This window comes from Aethalodelphis obliquidens, unplaced genomic scaffold, assembly GCF_003676395.1.
Source record: "Aethalodelphis obliquidens isolate GAN/ISIS:26980383/991018 unplaced genomic scaffold, ASM367639v1 scaffold4, whole genome shotgun sequence".
NCBI classification, from domain to species: Eukaryota; Metazoa; Chordata; class Mammalia; order Artiodactyla; family Delphinidae; genus Aethalodelphis; species Aethalodelphis obliquidens.
In genome coordinates this window covers 29,592,866-29,612,931 of record NW_020837948.1, presented here as the reverse complement: position 1 = coordinate 29,612,931, position 20,066 = coordinate 29,592,866, and the positions used below count along the sequence as shown (strand labels likewise).

General features: G+C 36.3%; 1 protein-coding gene across 3 annotated transcripts in view; it reads right to left on the bottom strand.

The window, feature by feature from the left end:
* The window catches only part of FBXL17 (F-box and leucine rich repeat protein 17), a 475,832-nt gene that overhangs the window by 115,039 nt on the left and 340,727 nt on the right, over positions 1-20,066 (bottom strand). Inside the window, exon 8 of one of the 3 annotated variants that reach the window (XM_027100341.1) lies at positions 12,591-13,528. The exons of the other annotated variants lie outside the window; for them this stretch is intronic. Coding sequence (XP_026956142.1) covers positions 13,485-13,528 — 44 coding nt within the window. The 3' untranslated portion in view covers positions 12,591-13,484. Of the gene's footprint in view, positions 1-12,590; positions 13,529-20,066 lie in introns of those variants that run through there. 3 annotated transcript variants of the gene reach the window in all.

Genomic DNA, 20,066 nt, shown 5'->3' with positions numbered 1-20,066 from the left:
AATCAGTTCCTGTGATAATCCTCTTGGCATTTTGGAGCACAATGGACTCCCTTCTCACCACGACGCAGCTCAGCTCAGATGGCATCTCCTCCAGTAAACCCTTTGAAATCTCCAGACACTGCCAGAGTCTGTACTAGATGCACCCACCGTGTCTCACATGTTTCCAAGCCGCCTGCTTATACCTTTGGCACAGGCCAAGTCACATCGCACTGCAATTCCGTTTACTTATTATCCTCATTCACTAGCCTGTGGGCTCTTTCGAGCCATCTTCCGCACCTGTAGTTGGACTCTGAGCGCGTCACATAGTGTTTAGCAAAGGGGAGATGACTAGCAAATGCTTGTGAAGAAAGAATAAAGGAGTGTTCAGTTGTTTGTATCACTCATAGCCTTGAGCAGTGCTTTACACAGAGCAGGCACTCAACAGACATTGTTAAATAAATGAAAGAAAAGGAAACAAAAAAGTGTACTTACTTAGAGATAGGGAAACAGTGAGCAAAGTCATCTCTTGAAATTGTCACATAAAGCCTTCATATTAATAATGTACATTTATCTTTATAGATGAATAGGAAAGGAAGATGACTACGATATTTTATTTTATAACCATGATAGAACTGTTAAATTTCTCAAAAAGGTTGTCTGGCTCAGTTCTACCATCAAGCAGGTCAACTGTTAAGTCTTCCAACCAGGTGGGTGCTCATTTCATTTTAAACATATTCAAAGATTATATATTCTGTCTCTTGGTAACCTTAGACAATGCTTATTGATATTTTATAATCAAGAAATCCCTTCCAATGTAAAAGTAAGCTATCCCTTGCTACTTTAAACTAATTTTCTTTTGTTTCTTCTTCCGTAGGGATAGAGAACTGATCTGCATTCTTATGATAAACCTCTGTATACGATAAGACAGTTATTAAGTCATCTCTTAGCTTTCTATTTTCCTGGCTAAGCAACCAAACTCCTTTTAATCTTTCCCCACATGACCTATTTTACATCCCATTAAGCATTTCTGTTGTTTTGCTACAGACCTTTTCCAATTTTCACACTTCCTTTTAAAATGTAGAAATTCAAAGTCGACAAAATAATTTAATAAAAGCTTATACAACACCAAACATAACAAAGGATTATTTCCTACCTCCCTAAATGCCAGCATCATAGGAGTTTTATAGCACACTTTGCTGAAAGCCAACAAGCTCTTACAGCCTCTCCGTGTCCGCTGGTCCTCACGCACTCCCTGAACGCATGGTGTCTGAGGTGGGCCTGGCACCCACATTCTCTCTGTGGACAGTTGCTCAGAGGTGCCCTGAGCATACGCTACACCCTCTGTTCTGCTCTCACCAGCTCGCTGAACTAGAGCTTCGGGGGTGTGGCGCTGGTTCCAGGTGGGCCTCGTCTTAATTTTCTGTAGTTCTAGCCGCAAAGGAGCTACACGTGCCTTTTGCGGAGCAAGGCTGGCCCTTGTAGTCTTGTTTTAGGGTGAGCACCGCTCTGCTGACTCTCCTGGAGCTCAGTCTTTTTCTTGTCCTATCTGTGCTTGGACAACCTTCCTCCCTCTGCTGACAGTATAGTTTGCTTTTCTCTCTTAGGATATAACCTTGAATTTGTTCCATATTTTTGAAATGTGATTTATATAATTTATTAAGATCATTTCAAATTCTAGTTCTAGCTTTCCAAGCATCGTAACCCCTGTTAGCTTAGTGTAATCTCCAAACTTAATCAGTATGCCTTTTATTCTGTCGCCCAGGAATTAATGAAAAGGCAGAATGGAATCTATCATGAGCACCAGGGCTGAATCCTTAAGATCTTCAATTAACAGGCCCTTACAGCTTACAATAAGGACTTTAGAGAGTAATCTCCTAAAAAATTTTTTTTTAAAAAAACATGTTTACCTAATTGTGATTGTCTTGGGATCTACTTAGACAAAATCTTATTTATTGATAAAGGGTAGTAATTTATGGGGTGGAATTAAAGGTGATAGTGAATTGATAATGACTTTATCCATTGCTTTCCTTTAGCCTGTATGGGTTAATATTTCATCAGAGAAGGAAATTATACCACTTTGGGTAGATTTGCTATTCACAAAACAGAGCAATAAAATTATAACCAAGATTTTGTAATGATGCTTTTTATTATACTGGTTATTGTCACTGTGCAACTTAAAACTAAATCAATACCTATTAATTAACTATTAAAATGTAAAAAGATTTTAAGTCAATATAAGAAACTAAAGGTAGAAACTTTAGGTAGTCTAGGTAGTTGTGACAGTGGTATTATCATGAGATCAAGTTGCTGAATTATTCAACAAAATACTAAGTAAACTGCAGACAGAAGCAAAAACTAGTGAAAAGTAACTAAAATTAAGTGCATTCAGCTAAAATGATTGTTAGCTTCTAAACTTCAAACTAGATATCCTATTTATATAGTTAAAAAAGGGTAAAGCAATTACGTCAATAGTTGCAAAGTCTTTCTTCATTGGTAATTTTTAACTAGATAAGTGAATTTAATTTCTACTAAAAAATATTTGATCCTAGAGCAATTTCCACCAGACATTTCTGTCATTGTTGCTACAATCTTCAAAAGATTGAAGACAATGAACAATAATATCCTTAAAGAGTAGTGTTCAGTCAGTTAATCAAAAATATTTATTGACTGAAAATTTGATTGCTATATGAAATCTCTTTCTTGATTATTTCCTAATTTCTTTTAGTTCCAGGTTCAGTTATTTTAGATTACTAAGTTGTTTTGTGCAACTGTTTTAGATGTTTACAAAACTGCATGCACAAAAATGGGTCAAGGGAGAATTACAAAAAATTATCTCACTAGATTCCGATTTATGGAATGTTTCATAAAGGGATATCTGCTGTTAACAGAAAAAGGAAAATATATCAAAAAAGGAAAAAATATCTGAGCTGTGATGTTCAGCAAAGAGTTAGTGAACTGACCTTGGAATAGTATTGTATAAACACACAATTCTCCCGCATTTAGTTTTCTGCTGGCATATACACTCTGTCTGCATATAATGTTAATGCATCATTTATTTATATCAAAAGGCTGCCCTAGACAATCATCCTAAAAATATAGTAAGATAACAGTCTTTGTTCTAGGAGTAAAAGAACTTGAGAAAGTTCTCATTCTTAAAATATGCCATTTTATAAAATCAATTCTCAGATATTCAGTGTCTAGTCATTGAGCTATGGATTGCCTATAAATGTGCTCAAATACTTCTCCTCTTCCTTTTTTTCATGTATTGGCTTTGAATGCTCATTAGCATATCCAGGACAAGACAGGCTGGGTGATGCAAATCTACCAATTTAGAAGCCTTGCCAAAAACTTGTGGAAATTCACTTCCCTACAGTAATCTTATTTTTCATTACAGTTCTTGAAATATGTTTAATTAACAGGATTAAATCCAAGGTCAGGTAAACAGATCACATAAAGAAATATCATAATATACATTCAATTCTAATATATCATCAACTTATAATGTATTCTTACTAAATACTATCTGATATTTGTATTTTTATTTTATATAGTTTTCAAGATTAAAGATGTAAGTGAACCCTTTTAAAATTAATATATTTAAAAATTTGTTTTGGAACAATCTATTCCATTAAAGAGGACTTGAAAAAAACATGTCATTGCCTGAGATTTGGATACTTTTTTATTATAGTATTTTTCATTCTAATGGCATTAGGATTACTGGAATTTGACTTATGAATTGAAATGGGTTGGATGAACTTACTATTTTCCTAGGTAATACACAAAGAATTCTAGAAATCAAAAGGATGCATGGAATCTGAATCAATCTAAATGTAAATTTGACAGTTCATTTTTGTTACAATGATAATTGAAGTTTTTGAAATAACAAGCTTAAAAATAACACCAAAGATCCCATTTGTAAGGTTCAATGAGGAATCTTGCTCTTACTAGATTGTTTTGTTTTTCCTAGCTTAGTTAAATCTGATTTTTCCAAAAAGAAACTTAAAGACAGTTGACCTAACATAGGTAACAAAGTTTTATGGGGGAAATGTTTAATGTTCTAACATGAAGATAATTATACCAATAGTGGGTATGTAATAAAGTGGTTGTATAATATCAAAATGAACATAAAAGTTTACTCCAACCCTTTGTTTTATAATACATTGAACAAATGCGGACTTGATAACAGGAAATTCAACAAAAGGTTAGAATGGTTATGTTTGTATATTTGAATGGCGGTGATGGGGATTTTTTCCCCCTACAATTTCTATATCTTTCAAATATTTGACTATGAATATCATGTTTACAGACAAATAAAAAGGTATTAATAAGCTAAATACAATTGTGAGAAGACTGGAAGATTTCTGCTAGCATTCTCCAAGAGATCATAAATCTCCAGATGTTATATATGATACAAGCTGACTTCTCTCAGGGCTGATATACGGCCACTTGGAAGAATCATGACTTTATTTTAAAAGTCTATCTTATCTTCACTAGTTACAAGTATAAAGAACATTTTTTTTCTTTCATAATTGAGATTTATTGGTTGTTTTGAGGATCAGTACGCAGACATTTCAAGTTGTACACAATTCTTAACATAATGTACCAAAAATATAAAAAATCATGTAATTGTGATTCTTTTCTGAACAGTTATTCCAGTGACTTTCCAGTTTAAAATTTGGAGGCAAATTTTCCTTGACAGGATATCAAGTACCAATATCTTCAAATATTGATATGCTGTTACATCGTAAGTCCCACTAATTCACAATTTAATATCATATACACTACATACTCAAATTGTCAATTGTTCACAGCACGTTAACAAAGTTACTGGAAGAACTGGACTGCCACCACCAAAGATGTTACAGAATGCACAAAATTCTGCCCAGGAGAGCCAAGATCAAGGAGTGAGTGGTTTGCTTTAGGAAACAATTCTACCAAAAACAACATGGGAAGAGAAACACTTTAAAGAACATTTTTAAGTATTAAGCAAGCAGAAGAATCTAGAATTCTGTATCTGCAATTTTTCTTCTCATCACTGAATGTCCCTTAAACCAACAATTATTGAAGTTGATATAAGAATGTCTGAAATATGGGGGAAAAAGATATTTGAATTGTTCATGCTTATTTGAAGCTAATACATAGCATTCAGTCAACAAAGAGTTATTGGGTAAATTGTTAATTTTACGCAGTACTAGATACTGGACAAAAATGAAGAAAAAAAGACCTACACTTTCCTTCTCAGGGCTCATAATGTATAAACTCAAAGACTAGGTGGCGGTGACACTGGTATCAGGGATCTGAGGGCAGGTAGGGTCTGCCCATGATCTCCTGTGATTGTAAAGTTTGCGCTTTCAGTTTGACTATTTGGGGACACCCATTCCAGACAATCATGGGAGATAAGATGTGAGTAGAAAAAGAAACATATTTTATTTTTTAAAAAGTGCTTGAATGACATTTTTTTCTCTTACTTCTTGAGACATTTCATGTTATGGCAAACAACTGGAGGAAAAGAAAAGGATAGGACAGTAAAAGAGATCATGGAACAGACTTCCATATAAATAAATAGTGCTTAAATTGTGGTCTCAGGCTGTAACATCTAGAGATAAAACACAATTCTAGTCTTGCTGGAGGGAAATTATAAGTATTAGAATACACTAAGAGAATGAGAGACATTTTAAATCCACATTCACCTCCATTCCCTTCCCACTTTCCAAGCTCATTATCACTGGGAATTGACTGCAAAAAGGGGTTGGAAATTTCAAGGATGTTTGCTATTTAAGAACCAAATTAAAATGAAAAAAGGCTTATCCCTTGCCACTATTATAGGACAAAGAATATATAGTTGGGTGTAGACATGCTAAATCTTATTCGTGTACTATACTAAATTATTCATTGAAGATAATTATTTCTAAGCAGGTTTACAAAGAATGATAATATACTATTTAGTAAAAACGGGGGGTTACTAAACTGTGCATATCCCAAATGGTTTTTTTTTTTGCGGTACGCGGTCATCTCACTGCCATGGCCTCTCCCGCTGCGGAGCACAGGCTCCGGACGTGCAGGCTCAGCGGCCATGGCTCACGGGCCCAGCCGCTCCGTGGCATGTGGGATCTTCCCGGACCGGGGCACGAACCCGTGTTCCCTGAATCGGCAGGCGGACTCTCAACCACTGCGCCACCAGGGAAGCCCAGAGATAATTTTTTTTTAAAGAAAAATATACTACTGAACACAGAGGTCAGATTTTTTTAAAGGAAAAATACTACTGAACAGAGATGAACTGCTTATTATTGTGTTGTGAGGGGCATATAGGGGCCTTGTATATAACCTTGATGATACTTTACAGCTGCTACCTGAGAGTCTTCACCTGAACTCCATGGTCATCCCATGGATTGGTGCCAGGGAGACATGATTAATGAGTTCTACATGGACATATACACGTGCATTTCTCTGGGCAGGAGGTTCATACCTTTCATCAGATAATGATTACATAAAGTGCTTGTTCAAGAGTAAAAGCTAGCACATAGTTTGTTCTTTCAATAAACTTAAGTAATATTCCTTGTATGGCTGGATTCGTGAAAGACAGCAGAGTGATTAGAGGAGGGGCTGGAGGGGACGGGGTGGATGCCAGAAGGCAGCTGCAGCTGGGCACACACAGGCTGGGAACCTATGCTTGAGAGGGGAGAGGAGTGGAAGGCTGTGATTCTCAAACTTCAGCATGACCAGAATCACCTGGAGGGCTTGTGAAAACAGATTGCCGAGCCCCATCCCCAGAGTTTCTGGTTCTGTCGGTCTGTGGTGGGGGCTGAGAAGTTGCATTTCGGACAAGTTTCCAGGTAGTGCTGGATAAGGAACCACATATAAGGGTTGAGGCCTAGGCTCTGGGGCCTGATGGGGTTTAAATCCTTTGTCTACTACTTACTAGTATGGAATCGTTGACAAGTTACTTAACCTCTCTCCACCTCAGTTTTCTAATCTGTAAAGTGGGGATGATTATACCTAATGAAATTTAATAGGATAATGCATGTAAAGTGCTTATGCCAGTGCATGACATATAATAAAGTTATACACACACACATACATACTTGGATTAAACAAAATTATGTAATACTGAAAACTTCCATAGACAATATGTTAAATCAAAGGAAGCTGAGTATGATATAGTTTTGTCTTTCAGATAAATAAACCCTTTTCAAATTACTGAGTCAAGTTAATCATATCATTTCTATTTCCTTAAATTTGCAGCATTTCAATCACAGCAGGCCCACCAATGCTAAGGGAATCCATGGTAACCATACAAAGTAAACATCCACCTACCCATTAGTGCCAGCAATTATTTGGCATTTGTTATGTTAGTTAAACTGTGTAATGGTGTGTGAGAAATCAGTTTCTGCTTCCTTGACCCTTTGGAAAGCTGGTTTTCCAACCCAGTATGCCTTGCTGAGACTCCAGAGTCTGACAGCTGTGACTTCCGGCACTGATTCTCTCACACGCCTCTTCTGAAAATGAGGCAGCAAACATTGAGGTCTCCTCTAAAAGAGTAAGAATCTATTACAGGGACTTGATTATTGATAATGACCATTTCTATTTTGGGGCTAACAGCTAACTAAGGACTTTTATTGTTCATTTTAATAAGTATTCATCATGAACCCTGAACTGTCCTTCAGAGAACATTAATTTTAGATGCATGAGATACACAAGAACACAATGAAAGGATTATTTTCATGCCTTTAGATTTCAAGAAATATAACCTGTTTACTTATACTGAAGATGTACACAGAAAAGGAAAAGAGATTTAAAAATAAAGAAATAAACTTTAACAAGAACAGTTTTAAATATAAATGCATCTTCATGCTCTCATAAATCCTTAACCTTATTTCTAAAGATATTACAGACCTAAAAACTACACAGAAATTTTACCTAATAAAATAATATTTTTTAACTATGCATATTTACTGTCTCCTTAGTAAAATATCCTGTATTAAATTCTGGAAGAGATACAAAAGTGAATAGTGCTTGACTGTTATCAGGGAACTGATACTTCAAAGAGGAGATGATACACGATAGTGAGGGGAAAAGGGAGGGCATCTGAGGCATGGGCAAGGTCACAGAGACTGGACGGAGGCTGAGAATGAGAAGAAGCCCGGCTTGGCTTGAGGAAGAGCTCATGCTGGAGAGAAGCAGGAGATAAAGTGAAATAGAAGGAGACCTGGGGGTGAAAATGAATTCTTTGGACCTGATCGTCCCTTTCATAGTCAAAGGCCTTCTTAGCCAGAATCCTGATGTTATCATAGCATTTTATTTTTCCTTACTGTTTCTGCACCCCTGTGCTGGTCACAGATACGCCTTCTCTGTCTCCACAGTGATAGAGATTTGACTAAGGGAGTAACCCTTTGCTACAGGCAGACAGAAAGAGTAGAGGTGGAGAGCTGCTGAGTCAAGGCAGGGAGACGAGGAGAGACCGGACTACGTCATTGTTATCTAGTCCTTTGGGCTTTAAGTGTCCCACTGGTCTAACGAACATTTGCTCTACTCCTGCCAGAAGAAAGTATGTTTTCTTTAAAGAAATCTGGGTTGGCAGTGGCAGCTTCTATTTTAAAGCATAATACAATATGGCACCAGGGCAGGGGACATTATATGAGAAAAACATTCTCCTCGATACTCTTGCCAGCATGTGAAAGGGAGAAAAACCAATGAATAAACATAGTAAGTAAAAACAAATAGTTATTCCCGAGCCACACCCAGATGACGTTTTTACTCCACCATGTTGGTTGACCTCTTCCACTACTTTCCTTCATTGTAGCCAAGAACACAATGCCTCCCTATGGATAAAGCTATGTTTGCATATAACTTGATTACAGAAATACAGAGACTTGAACCAAGGCTGATTATGAAAATGTTAAACATGACTCCTTGGTCATTGTGCAACATTTCTAATATAATTTTAGAGCAATACAGAGTGGAGTCCTAACTATAATGATAACTTAATGAGAAGAGTCACATATTAGGTGAAAAAAAAAAAAAAGACAAGAATGAACCCTGAGCACAGGGTAAAATACATTTGAAAATATATACCCTCCCCTTAAAGTCAGATTCTCATCTTTAACTGATATGCAGATAATACATAAATGGATTTTCTTTCATTTGTAAACACAAAATCTTAAAAGGATATTTGTACTTTAAGAAACATCAGGGCATATTTTACAGAATTAGAGTACTGGGCCATCAATACTGACCTTATCTATACAAAAGATTTTTATATTAGGATGTCAAGGAAATGTACCAGGTTCACATAAAAACAAGTCCTTCAATATTCAGTTACACAACTATGAAGTGAGTACTCTTATAATCCTTTCACTCAATGCATTGATGAGTAAAATATATGGCAATGAACTTGGCCATGGAAACAACACTTTTATTTCAAAATGAAACTTTGCTGAGAACCAGAGGAAAAACGCATCCATTTTCTCAGGGTGCTACACTGGCTATACCTCATTGATGCAGAATTTTGGTTAATTGATAGGACTCACAGACAAGGGTTCTATAAACCATTTTACTGAGCATACATCCTGATTATAATGTCATGTTAAGAAATGGAGTGCGATGTGTCTTCGTGTCATATTTAATAGATTTCTAGTAAATAGCCCACAAGTGCTCCTTCTAACAGGTGATGAATTATATTAATGCCCTGTTGTACTTTCCTAATTAAGGGTCTGGCAGGATTTCCATTATAATCAAGACTCCTCCGAGGGAGGGAACAAAAGGAGTGGTTTTCATGTTTCCTGGCACTGACCACAGGGCTTCCCTCATGCTCCACTATGGGGGCCATGGGGAACACACTTATGAGGCCTCTCTCAGAAAAAAGTTTGGGAAGTTGGCTGTTTAATTATTAGCAACGTCCGTTTTTATCAAGTCGTTCCCTTTCTTTTCCTAGCTTACTTGCCCTTTCTCTCAGCCTCTGCTTCTCTACTTTCTTACTCAAAGGCATCCTGTTCTCCTTCATCAGGGGTGGACTTGATGACTTCTCTTTGATGCCATTTTCTTTCCCAGACTTGGTTGCTGCCCTGCTGTTTGCTCTGGAAGAAATCTGTCCGTCCTGCATCTGAGCTGCACAGTGTCAGCATTCTTTGCCTTTTGAATAACAATGAAGGACCTTCATAAACAAAACCAATACTAAGATGGCAAAGGGAGAGGGGTATACGGTTGATGAGGAACCTCTCTCCACACAATAAACATGAACTTACCACAAAATTCAGAGGATAAAGCTACAGCCTCTAAGGTCCACCCCCAAAGTAACGTTTCTAACAGTGAGAACGTCAGAACAGCTAAGCCAGACGAGGTGGGTAGAGCCTGGGTAGGACTGGAAGCTGACGCCTTGCATGTTCCCCAAGTTATTTTGTGGGCATGCATCACATCCCACCCGCATTAACACTTATCAGAAATTGAAATAGAAGGGATTGGGCGGTGCAGGGAATAACAAAAGTAGAGGGGAGCATAGGACAAAGGGGAAGACACAATGATAAAAAAGGTGGAGGGGTGTTCTGGATTGGTTTAACCTGCTTTGAAATGAACAAAAAAAATTTGAGGACCTAAAGAGAAGAAATGGAGTGGCCAATCATGCCTCTCAGACATAAGTAATTTTTATTTTTATTTATTTATTTATTATTATTATTATTTGCGGTACACGGGCCTCTCACTGCTGCACCCTCTACCGTTGCAGAGCACAGGCTCCGGACGCGCAGGCTCAGCAGCCATGGCCCACAGGCCCAGCCGCTCCGCGGCATGTGGGATCCTCCCAGACCGGGGCACGAACCTGTGTCCCCTGCATCGGCAGGCAGACTCTCAACCACTGCGCCACCAGGGAAGCCCCTATTTTAATTTTTTATTATTTATTTTATTTTTTCCATGAGTGATTTTAAATCTTGTTATTTCCATCACAGGCAGACTGTGTGGTCTCATGAGCAAGCACAGCCTTGGGGGCTTGCACAGGTGAGGATTTTGATTCTCAGCTTTTCCCCTTATGAGCTGGTTCATCAACTTGGACAAGTCACCTGGGGACAATAACATAAACTACCTGGAGCTATTATGAAGGCAGGCTTAGATATTTAAAACATTTTCAGAGTCACAGTCACATTTCCATCTCCTATTATGAACTTTCAAGCTATTTAATTCTTTAAATTTGTAACGTAAGTTGTGCTTAATTCTTATTTTTATAAAATTCAGACATAGTGTATTGACTATTAACAAGTGAGCACACATTTTTGGAATGACAATATTAACAAAGGTCTACTCCCTCATCCTGTGAGGTCCCCAGAGGTACTCTGGATCTAATTCCAGGGTAGAGGAAGCCAGCCACACAATTTCAGTTCCCAGGTGCCCATGAGTTTCTGGTATCCATTTGCTATAAGGCACACTGCATTCTTCTAATGACCTATCCCTTTGCTCATACCCAAGCAAAGTTTTACTTCTTGCACTAAAACAGCCTAAAACAGTTAAATCAAAGTTAAATAAAAATTAAAAATGGTTATCACACCATCTAGCTCCTTACCTGTTTTGCACTGGAATTATATGATCATAGAGGGGGAAATAATCTGATATGCTTTTAAGGTGGATAAAAGATATTTAAATATTGAAAGACATTATTCAGAAAATGAGTATTCATTTTAGCACACGATAAGGATATTGTGCATAGAATCCCCATATATTCATCTTTGGACAAAAAGAAGGAAGTATTTCTGTTGCTGAAGTTGTATATACTTTTCTAGAGTAAAAACTTTATACTAAGCTTTTGTAGAAAATCAGAATGAATTAGTACGGTGTATATGATAATCTACTATGTCATCGTGCCAGAAGTTTGACCAATTCCTTTTCATGGAAGTTTGAAAATGTCAAGTTCGTTTTTAAACCCATGGCTAGTTTCATCTACTTTAAACCAAAAGTGACAAAATAGGAATTGACTGGGGGGAAAATTCTGCAATCCACTGTTCTTAATATTGGATAATCCATGTGAAGCAGGTTTACCACAAACTGCTGTGACAGAACAAAGATGACAGATAAACTCCTGTGACCAAATTAATTGGAAATAGGTGCCTCAGACTTGTGATCCTATTTCAGTTTTTGAAAGAATTATATGCACCTTCAGAGCATGCCACGTCTAAGGATGATTAGTCCTTGTACCTCTGGCATCAGGCTGATATGGCATGTTGCCAAGTGTCTCAAGAGAAAGCTAAAAAGTTCAGTGGAGGTGGTGCAGACTGTGTAGCTATTCCAGGATTACCTCAGAGAACATTCTGGCTTTTCTGTTGAAAGCCTGTCAGAGTTTGATATCTATTCTCTTTGTGCCTATGATGTGTGTTTTCAGACTGCCCTAAGTGGACCTTCTTAAACTGGTCTCTTGTTTTTTTTCACTCTGCCATACTGCTAAGAAACGTAATATAAAGCAACTTTAGGCATTTTTTTTTTTTTTTTTTTGGTACGCGGGCCTCTCACTGTTGTGGCCTCTCCCGTTGTGGAGCACAGGCTCCAGACGCGCAGGCTCAGCGGCCATGGCTCACAGGCCCAGCCACTCCGCGGCATGTGGGATCTTCCCAGACCAGGGCAGGAACCTGTGTCCCCTGCATCGGCAGGCGGACTCCCAACCACTGTGCCACCAGGGAAGCCCTAGATATACATTTTTTTATACTGTTAAATTTACTTCTTGCCTTGTCAAACCGACCATAACTAAGATAATACATGGAAACCTGAAATAAATAATTATTTTAATAGAGAGGGTTTTTGTTGGCATGTTTAATTCTCTCATCACAAAAGACATCAATGCTCTCAACTTAACTTTTTTTAGGGCTAAGAAAAATTGTAAGATTAAACACCCAAAAAAAGCAGCTTATTCAAATGTTAGAACAACAGAACACAAGCATAACACTGATTTAGATATATTTATCATTTTACTTGCAATGTGAATAAGGTTACAAGAAGTATCCCTATTTACATTAAAAGAACTCAAACTTCAGTATCATATATTGATAGCCTTTTGAATGTAACAGGAATACACACTGAAATCAAGTAAACTGTTTAAAACAGATCTAAATCACTTAGAATAGTCTATTAAATTATATTTTATTGGAATTATGTTGACAACTCGATAATTATTTTAATTAAAAAATAAAGCATATACATTAACACACTAAACGTTCTAGTTAATAGTGACACATTTAAGAATGTGCAGCCCTATTTATAATAACAATTTTGAAAACTATCAGTCGCTCAAAATTTAACAATATATTCCAGTAATCACATTTGAAGGTGGAAATATCTAACAAATAATATCATTTTAACCTTACTGTAAAATCAATTGTGGGAAAGCTATGTTTATATGGTTGAGCAATATTTTTTCAAATATAAAAGTTACTAAATTTTCCAAAAGTCCATACAAATTTACTGACATCTTAGGTTGAAAATTACTAATAAACTCGGGCCAAAAAAGTCACATAACTGAAACTTTAACACATTTTTTAGCAACAGCATTTATAAAAGGATGGCTGGATATGATCCGCTCCTTTGAGAAGAGAGAGAAGGAAAAACACAGGAGTCAAATTTAAAATATATGATAGCTCATACACTTTAGATATTTTGTCTGTACAATACTTGATTATTTGAAAAAAAAAGTGGCATTAAGAGAACTGTATTTTCTAAGTGATATATAAAAGCCAAAACCACATAAATAGTGCAGATTTCCAGCTTTTCATAACTGCTACTGCTTAATTTTTTAACCAACACTCATCTTTTCTTAAAAGAAAACAATATCAGATTCATAATGATCAGGCAGATAAGTAAAAATTTTTTCTCCAGGTGCTAAAACCTATCCTGAAAAAAAAAATAAGATTTTCATTTTAAAAGAATAATAACAATCAATTACAGAATGAAATCTACTATAAGCCAGGTGGTTTGTATAAGTTCTTTATGCCCTCCTTCGTAAATTCTTCAATTTTTTTCAGGTGAGAAAAAAGGCTCACGTATATTTAGTAGCCCAAGACACATACCTAATAAGAAAGTAGTAGTGATTCAGCCTGAGGCCTGCTCATGCTCTTTGCATGTTGTGTGTCCAGAAAATAAAACCCGTCTTCGGTGGGCATCTTGTTATCGTTTTTAAGGAATGTCTACTATAAAGATATGCAAAGCCAAGAAATGTAGCATAATTTAGCACATGTTGAATAGATGCTCTGCCACCACAGCTGGTTATGGGAAGACTGAAAAATGGGTTTGAGTGTCCTTAGGAATGATTGAAAAGCTCTGGTCAGGCCAAGCAATGACTAAATCTATACCTATTTTAATGATAAAGACAACACTTTGATAGTGTTTAATTCATCATGGATGGAGTAGGTGAAATTGAGTTGATGCTGATAGCTGAGAGAATTATTTTCTAAACTAATTAAATCTTTTTGTATAAATATAGGCTAAAAGAGAACACTGTTGGATTTATTTTTTTATACCTACATGTTTGAAAACAAACAAAAGTTAACTAATGATAATTTTAAGTCACCAATACAAACACAAATATCGTCAGGTTTACTTTAGTGCACAGAGACAATTTTAATATATTTCTTCTTTTTCTAAAAGAAAAATAATTAAAAAAATAAAGATCAAATGACAAAAAATTCAAATGTCCTCTTCATAATATATGCTGTATGTAATATAGCTACAATATCCTGAATTCTATGATTAGTCTGAAACCAAGTAATTCTATATCTAGGAGTCTAGCAAGATATCACCTTTCAACTCATTACCACTTTTTTCTACTGCAGAAACAGATTAATCTGAGAACTTACTGGTCAAACACTCTTCTTCCACTTTTGAAATTTAAAAAAAGAGTTTCAATCATTTTCTCCTGAAGATGTCATATAGGGTGCTGACACTTTCATAAGCAAAAATCAACATGTTTAGAGCACTGAAAAATTGATATACGTTGAATATATAGGCTGCTACAAATAGTCCTTTCCTAAGTGGTTTAGTTTTAGGAGTAGTATTCTCATAGAGAACCAAAGAAATTATTTTATAAAAATAGAGCAATGCATTTAAATTAAAGATCATTTCCTATACATGAGTGAAATATCAAACATACAACCAGTACTATTGATAATAGACCAAATTTGGAGGTTTAGTTTTTAAATGTAAAAATTTTGCTTAAATGGATTAAAAGAATAAAATTTCTCATCTAGATATGGTACTATATTTGAATTTTTAGACCCATTAATTAAACGTAAATTGAAAAACAGCCTGATGATCTGATCTTTTGTTTAGTGTAATGTAGGTAATTGCCCACCTGGAATTTAAGCCCAAGATAAATTTTCTCTTAGACAGCAATGAAATTTGAAAAAGAAAGAACTTTGGACAAAGAAGTCAACTCTTGATTACACCTGAGAATAAAGAGGATAATCCCAAATGGCTATTTAACCTCATGTCATGTCTATTTGCCCATGCGGGTGTTGTCATCTGAACATATAACTAAGAGTGTATTTCCTATATTTGGAGTTTGTAATATTTCTAGATAAATAATGACATACTGTGATTCCTTGAATTAAGTTAATTTCTCCACCAGGTTCTCCCTGTTGAAACCATTCGTAGATCTTTACTCAAAAAGGACCACGACTGCTGGGCTCCAAGAGAAAGCTTTGAAGTTCCTTTCTGTTCCTTTCCTAACCCCTCTTCATCTCTCTATGGAAGAGGAGTGTGGATCTGAAGTTGGATTCCAGGACGGTAATTGAGCAACATGTTCTAGGGATGAAACTTTCAAGAGATAAGAGCTTTTCTGTACCAGCTGTGGTGGTTGCTTTCTTCCGGCATCCTCCCATGAGGCTCTGCTCAGCAGTCTCCCTACCATCCCTTTTCCTTCAGCATGCGCAGACAGAACTGGAGCTATTGCCCCAGGGAGGACAGGCGGGTGAGGGTGCGGATAGATGTGCCTTTTTGTTTCAATGGGGTTATTAATTCTAAGATTGCTGTTTAGTGGCAGGAACACCCAGGTGGTCCTACAACCAGGAAAAAAGGAGTCCTCCATGTTTTTTTTTTTTTTTTCTTAATTAGAGTTCTGTGTTAGGTTTGGGGCCAAAGGTGGTCATCATCATTTATTCAGTTAACAATTAATTATTAGGTGAGTAATGAATAAGGGTGCAAACTCTGGGGTTAGTCCTTGTAAATCTGAATTCTAACTCTTGTCACTTAAAACCTGCATAAATTTGGGCAAGTTATTTATTTGTGTCTTCATTTTCTCATCCGTAATATGAGAATAATAACAATAATAACTCCCTAGTTAGGACTGTTGTGAGAATTAAGTTAATAAATGTGGAAACCCTTAAAATAGACCTCACACATAACAAGTGCTCAATAAATATTATTAATAATTTTTAATATAAGAAATATGAATAATGTTAAGTCTTGCTTGACAAGCAGCTAAGCAAGGGAGGATGCAGACGGACATGAAAGACAAGGTCCCTGCCAGGGAACCTGTCTGCTGGTATTGGGCATGCATCTTCTTAGGGACTGATAGGATCTGTCTGCGTCAGGATTCCTGAGGTGAAGTACCATCTTAATAACCACCTAATTGTATCCTTATAACAAACACCAATTTTCAGAATGAAGCCAGGATCAAATCTGAGGCTAAGTGGCTAAAATCTTTTTTATATTTGAAGAAGCCCAACTTTATACTTCAAGGTTGACTTATATTAACGAAAGATTTTAAAAAGCGATAATATTGATAGGCATGTGAAAGTAAGACTTCCTGAAGATGAATTGAAATGTACATGACTGTAGATAACTGGAAGCCAAAAACACAAAGAACGTCAGCCTTTCTTCTCAGCTCCTTGTGCCTATCTTCAAACGCGGGGGCTTGCTTTCTAAAAGCCTCTGTTCGGTTTGTCTAACATGACTACACAGCTTCTGAAAGTAGAGATGAGACTATAAAAGGCTGAGTTCAAGGAACAAGGCCGAGGTCTCATGGTTTGTAGTCCTGGAGGCCTGAGAAGTGTTGTGGAAAGCAAATATCATACACATAGAAGATGTATATGTTTCTAAATCCACATTTTTTTTTTATTTGAAAGAGGATAATGTTCTCTGGAGCAGTGATACCTAAATCTAACTAATCATAAAACTCACCAGAAAAACACTAAATAACATTAACAAAAAGCTACAGAGCTCTGCCTACCATCCTTACACCCTTACACCACTCCTGCCAAGAGTCAGATTTTAGTAAGTCTGATATAGGGGTAGTAATTTGTACTCCCCAATGCCCCACTTCCCACAAAGACACCCAGAATATTTGAAGGCAGTACCAGGATTGCATGCACTCATCTCGATCTGATCTTTAGAATCATCACTCAGTCCCCAACTTCCATAGAGACCCTGGTTTCATCGGTCTGGGGTGGGGCCTGGCGCTGGTGTGTTAGAGAGCATACCCAAGTGTTCCTAAGGTGCAGTGAGAGCTGTGTACCAGGAGCCCTAGTTCAATGCTTTCCTGCTGAGCCTTTTATTGCAAAACTGGACGTGATTTCTGTGCTTCAAAGCAAAGACCAGATGCTACTGTCATTACCAGAAGGTGTTACCTGAGCTCTTACTCTATAAGCTACTGCACTGAGTGAAGACACAAACATAACTTGTTACATCCTAACCAGTGATGAAGCCAAATTACAGATAAGATTAAAAAATTTAAAAAAAAATTAAACTCCAGGATGGCAAACGTGCTATGTAACCTTCATCCACTTCCCCAGAAATAACCTGAAGGCTGCTCTTTCAGATCTAAGTTCCTCTTACTACTTTATCTCTTTCTGCTTTTGGTATTTAGATACTACTGCTTATGCTGGAAGAAAAACAATCCTGCATGGTTTATCTGTTATTTTACAATATCCTGTCATCAGCTTGGGAAATGAGGCATCAACATAATTTATTTTCAGGGGCACCTTATATAAGACACACTTTAACATATCTAAGCATATCACTCCATTGTTTTCGGTAGGGAGATTTAATCACAATATTTAATGAAATAAAAACTAAATCAGAATTTCTTTCAAATGAAGGGAGAGGAGAGATGAAATATGACTTCACCTGTTTACATCTAAAAATACTGAGATAAAATTATACTCACACACACATGACTTTTAAAAATATTAAATTGGGGCAGGTATATAACCATGTAATGCTGGGATTTTCCTTATGACAAACAAGAACTAGGAGGAACTACGTACAAATCATCTCTCTTTATACAGTTTAATGATCAATAGATCTAGTCAGACTAGGAAGAAATTAACTTTCTATTATGGAAATATAACATATTACAAATATCCTGCACTAACATGAAAAGTATAGTGTTAAATTCAGAGCACGGTGAAATTTTCTATTATTGCACATCAGACAAGAATACTTTGTCTCCTTGAGACTGGAACTAGAATCCAAAAACTGTTGGCCTTGAGAAAGATGTATAAACAAAGCTATGACTCTTCCAATTTTTATCATTTTTTAATGTTAAAAATCTTGCCATTATTAAGCGGATTTTGAAACAGGAAGAATTTTTCAGGTCAGTTCTAAGAGTGCTTTGGGGGACAAATTTTTAAAACTTTTTTATCATGGAAAATTTTCAACATACACAAAAGTAAAAAAAATAGTATAATGACCTTCCATGTATTCATCACCTAGTTTCAACAATTAACCCATAGGCAAAATTGTTTCACATATATCTCTGCCGACTTCCCCCACCCTCATGGGCACACTGACGGGATTGTTTTAAAGCAAATGTCAAACAGCATGACATACCATTGGAGGGGGAGGGTGTCAGCGTTTCATCAAGCGATTATCCAGCACCTGAATAATTAGGATTTTGCTTTCTTTTTCAAGGCATAGCTCTTACACTTTTTTCATTCCTAGAATTTTTTTCTCTTATGTCTTAATACTTTTATTAGCTTGCCTGGACAAAAAAAGATTCTTTTAGACTCACATGGTGAGATGATGAGTGATCATTCTTTAGCCATGCGTTTGTCTGATGTCTAATCTGTGGCTCTATCAAAACAATCATCAGGTAAGAGATTAGAGGTGCAGGGATTTTCTAAACCCCATTTGCAAATATGTTCTAAACAAAGTTATTAAACACATGTAGTTTTTCTGACATTTTTGATATATCAGGAAAGTTCAATGTCAGTGCAGCCTTTACTTTTACATTCATTTGACTAAGCAATAAATACTCTAGGCAGATGTTTTTCATGTATCTAAAAGTCAAGGCCTGCATAATTAGGAACATTTCTTATGTTTTCCTTTATTTAATCTGATATATATTCTAATATATATTTTCCCGAGGGTGTCCCATTTTTACATATAATATCTTCTTTTAATATAATGCTTAGCTTGAAAAAGTGGGTATGTGTTATTGTTCTTCAGGAATCTTCCTCTAAATCATACTCCTTCATATTATTGTGCTATCCCAAATAGATAAGTTATGGCAGTACTAAAACAAAATGTGCTGGTAAACCAGAATTTATACCCGATAATGCCACAGCCAACCAATTTTTGAATAGAGCCCATCCTAACGGATGAAGCTCACTTCAGACTAACATCCTTTAGCTCAAGAATGCACGATCCCTTCAGTGTCCTATTCAGGGCTGTGGTGCAGAGACTGAAGAGTAAGAATTAGCTAGTAGAGATTTTCCAAATTATGTTAAAATTATACTAAAATCATCATTATGATTAATTCTACATATTTTAAAATACATTTTAAAGGTAAAGACGAATAACCAAGAAAGCTTGGAAGAGGCAGAATAATGCTGATTCATAAATAGAATAAACACTGATTCATAAAGCTGGATTGTTTCTCTGACTATTCAAGGAGGTTTCAAAATTATTTCCAATAAAGGCCAGTGACATGGTATCACAAAAATTGTTTTTAAAAAGAAAAGCTTCCATTTTGATGCCAAATAATTCCAAATGTTACCAAAAAAATCAATGAAATCGTGTGTTTTCTTAATATTGCATTGGTTTAAGTCAGAAGAATTTGTGGTAGGGCAAAATCTGTGTGTGTGTGTGTGTGTGTGTGTGTGTGTGTGTGTGTGTGTGTGTGT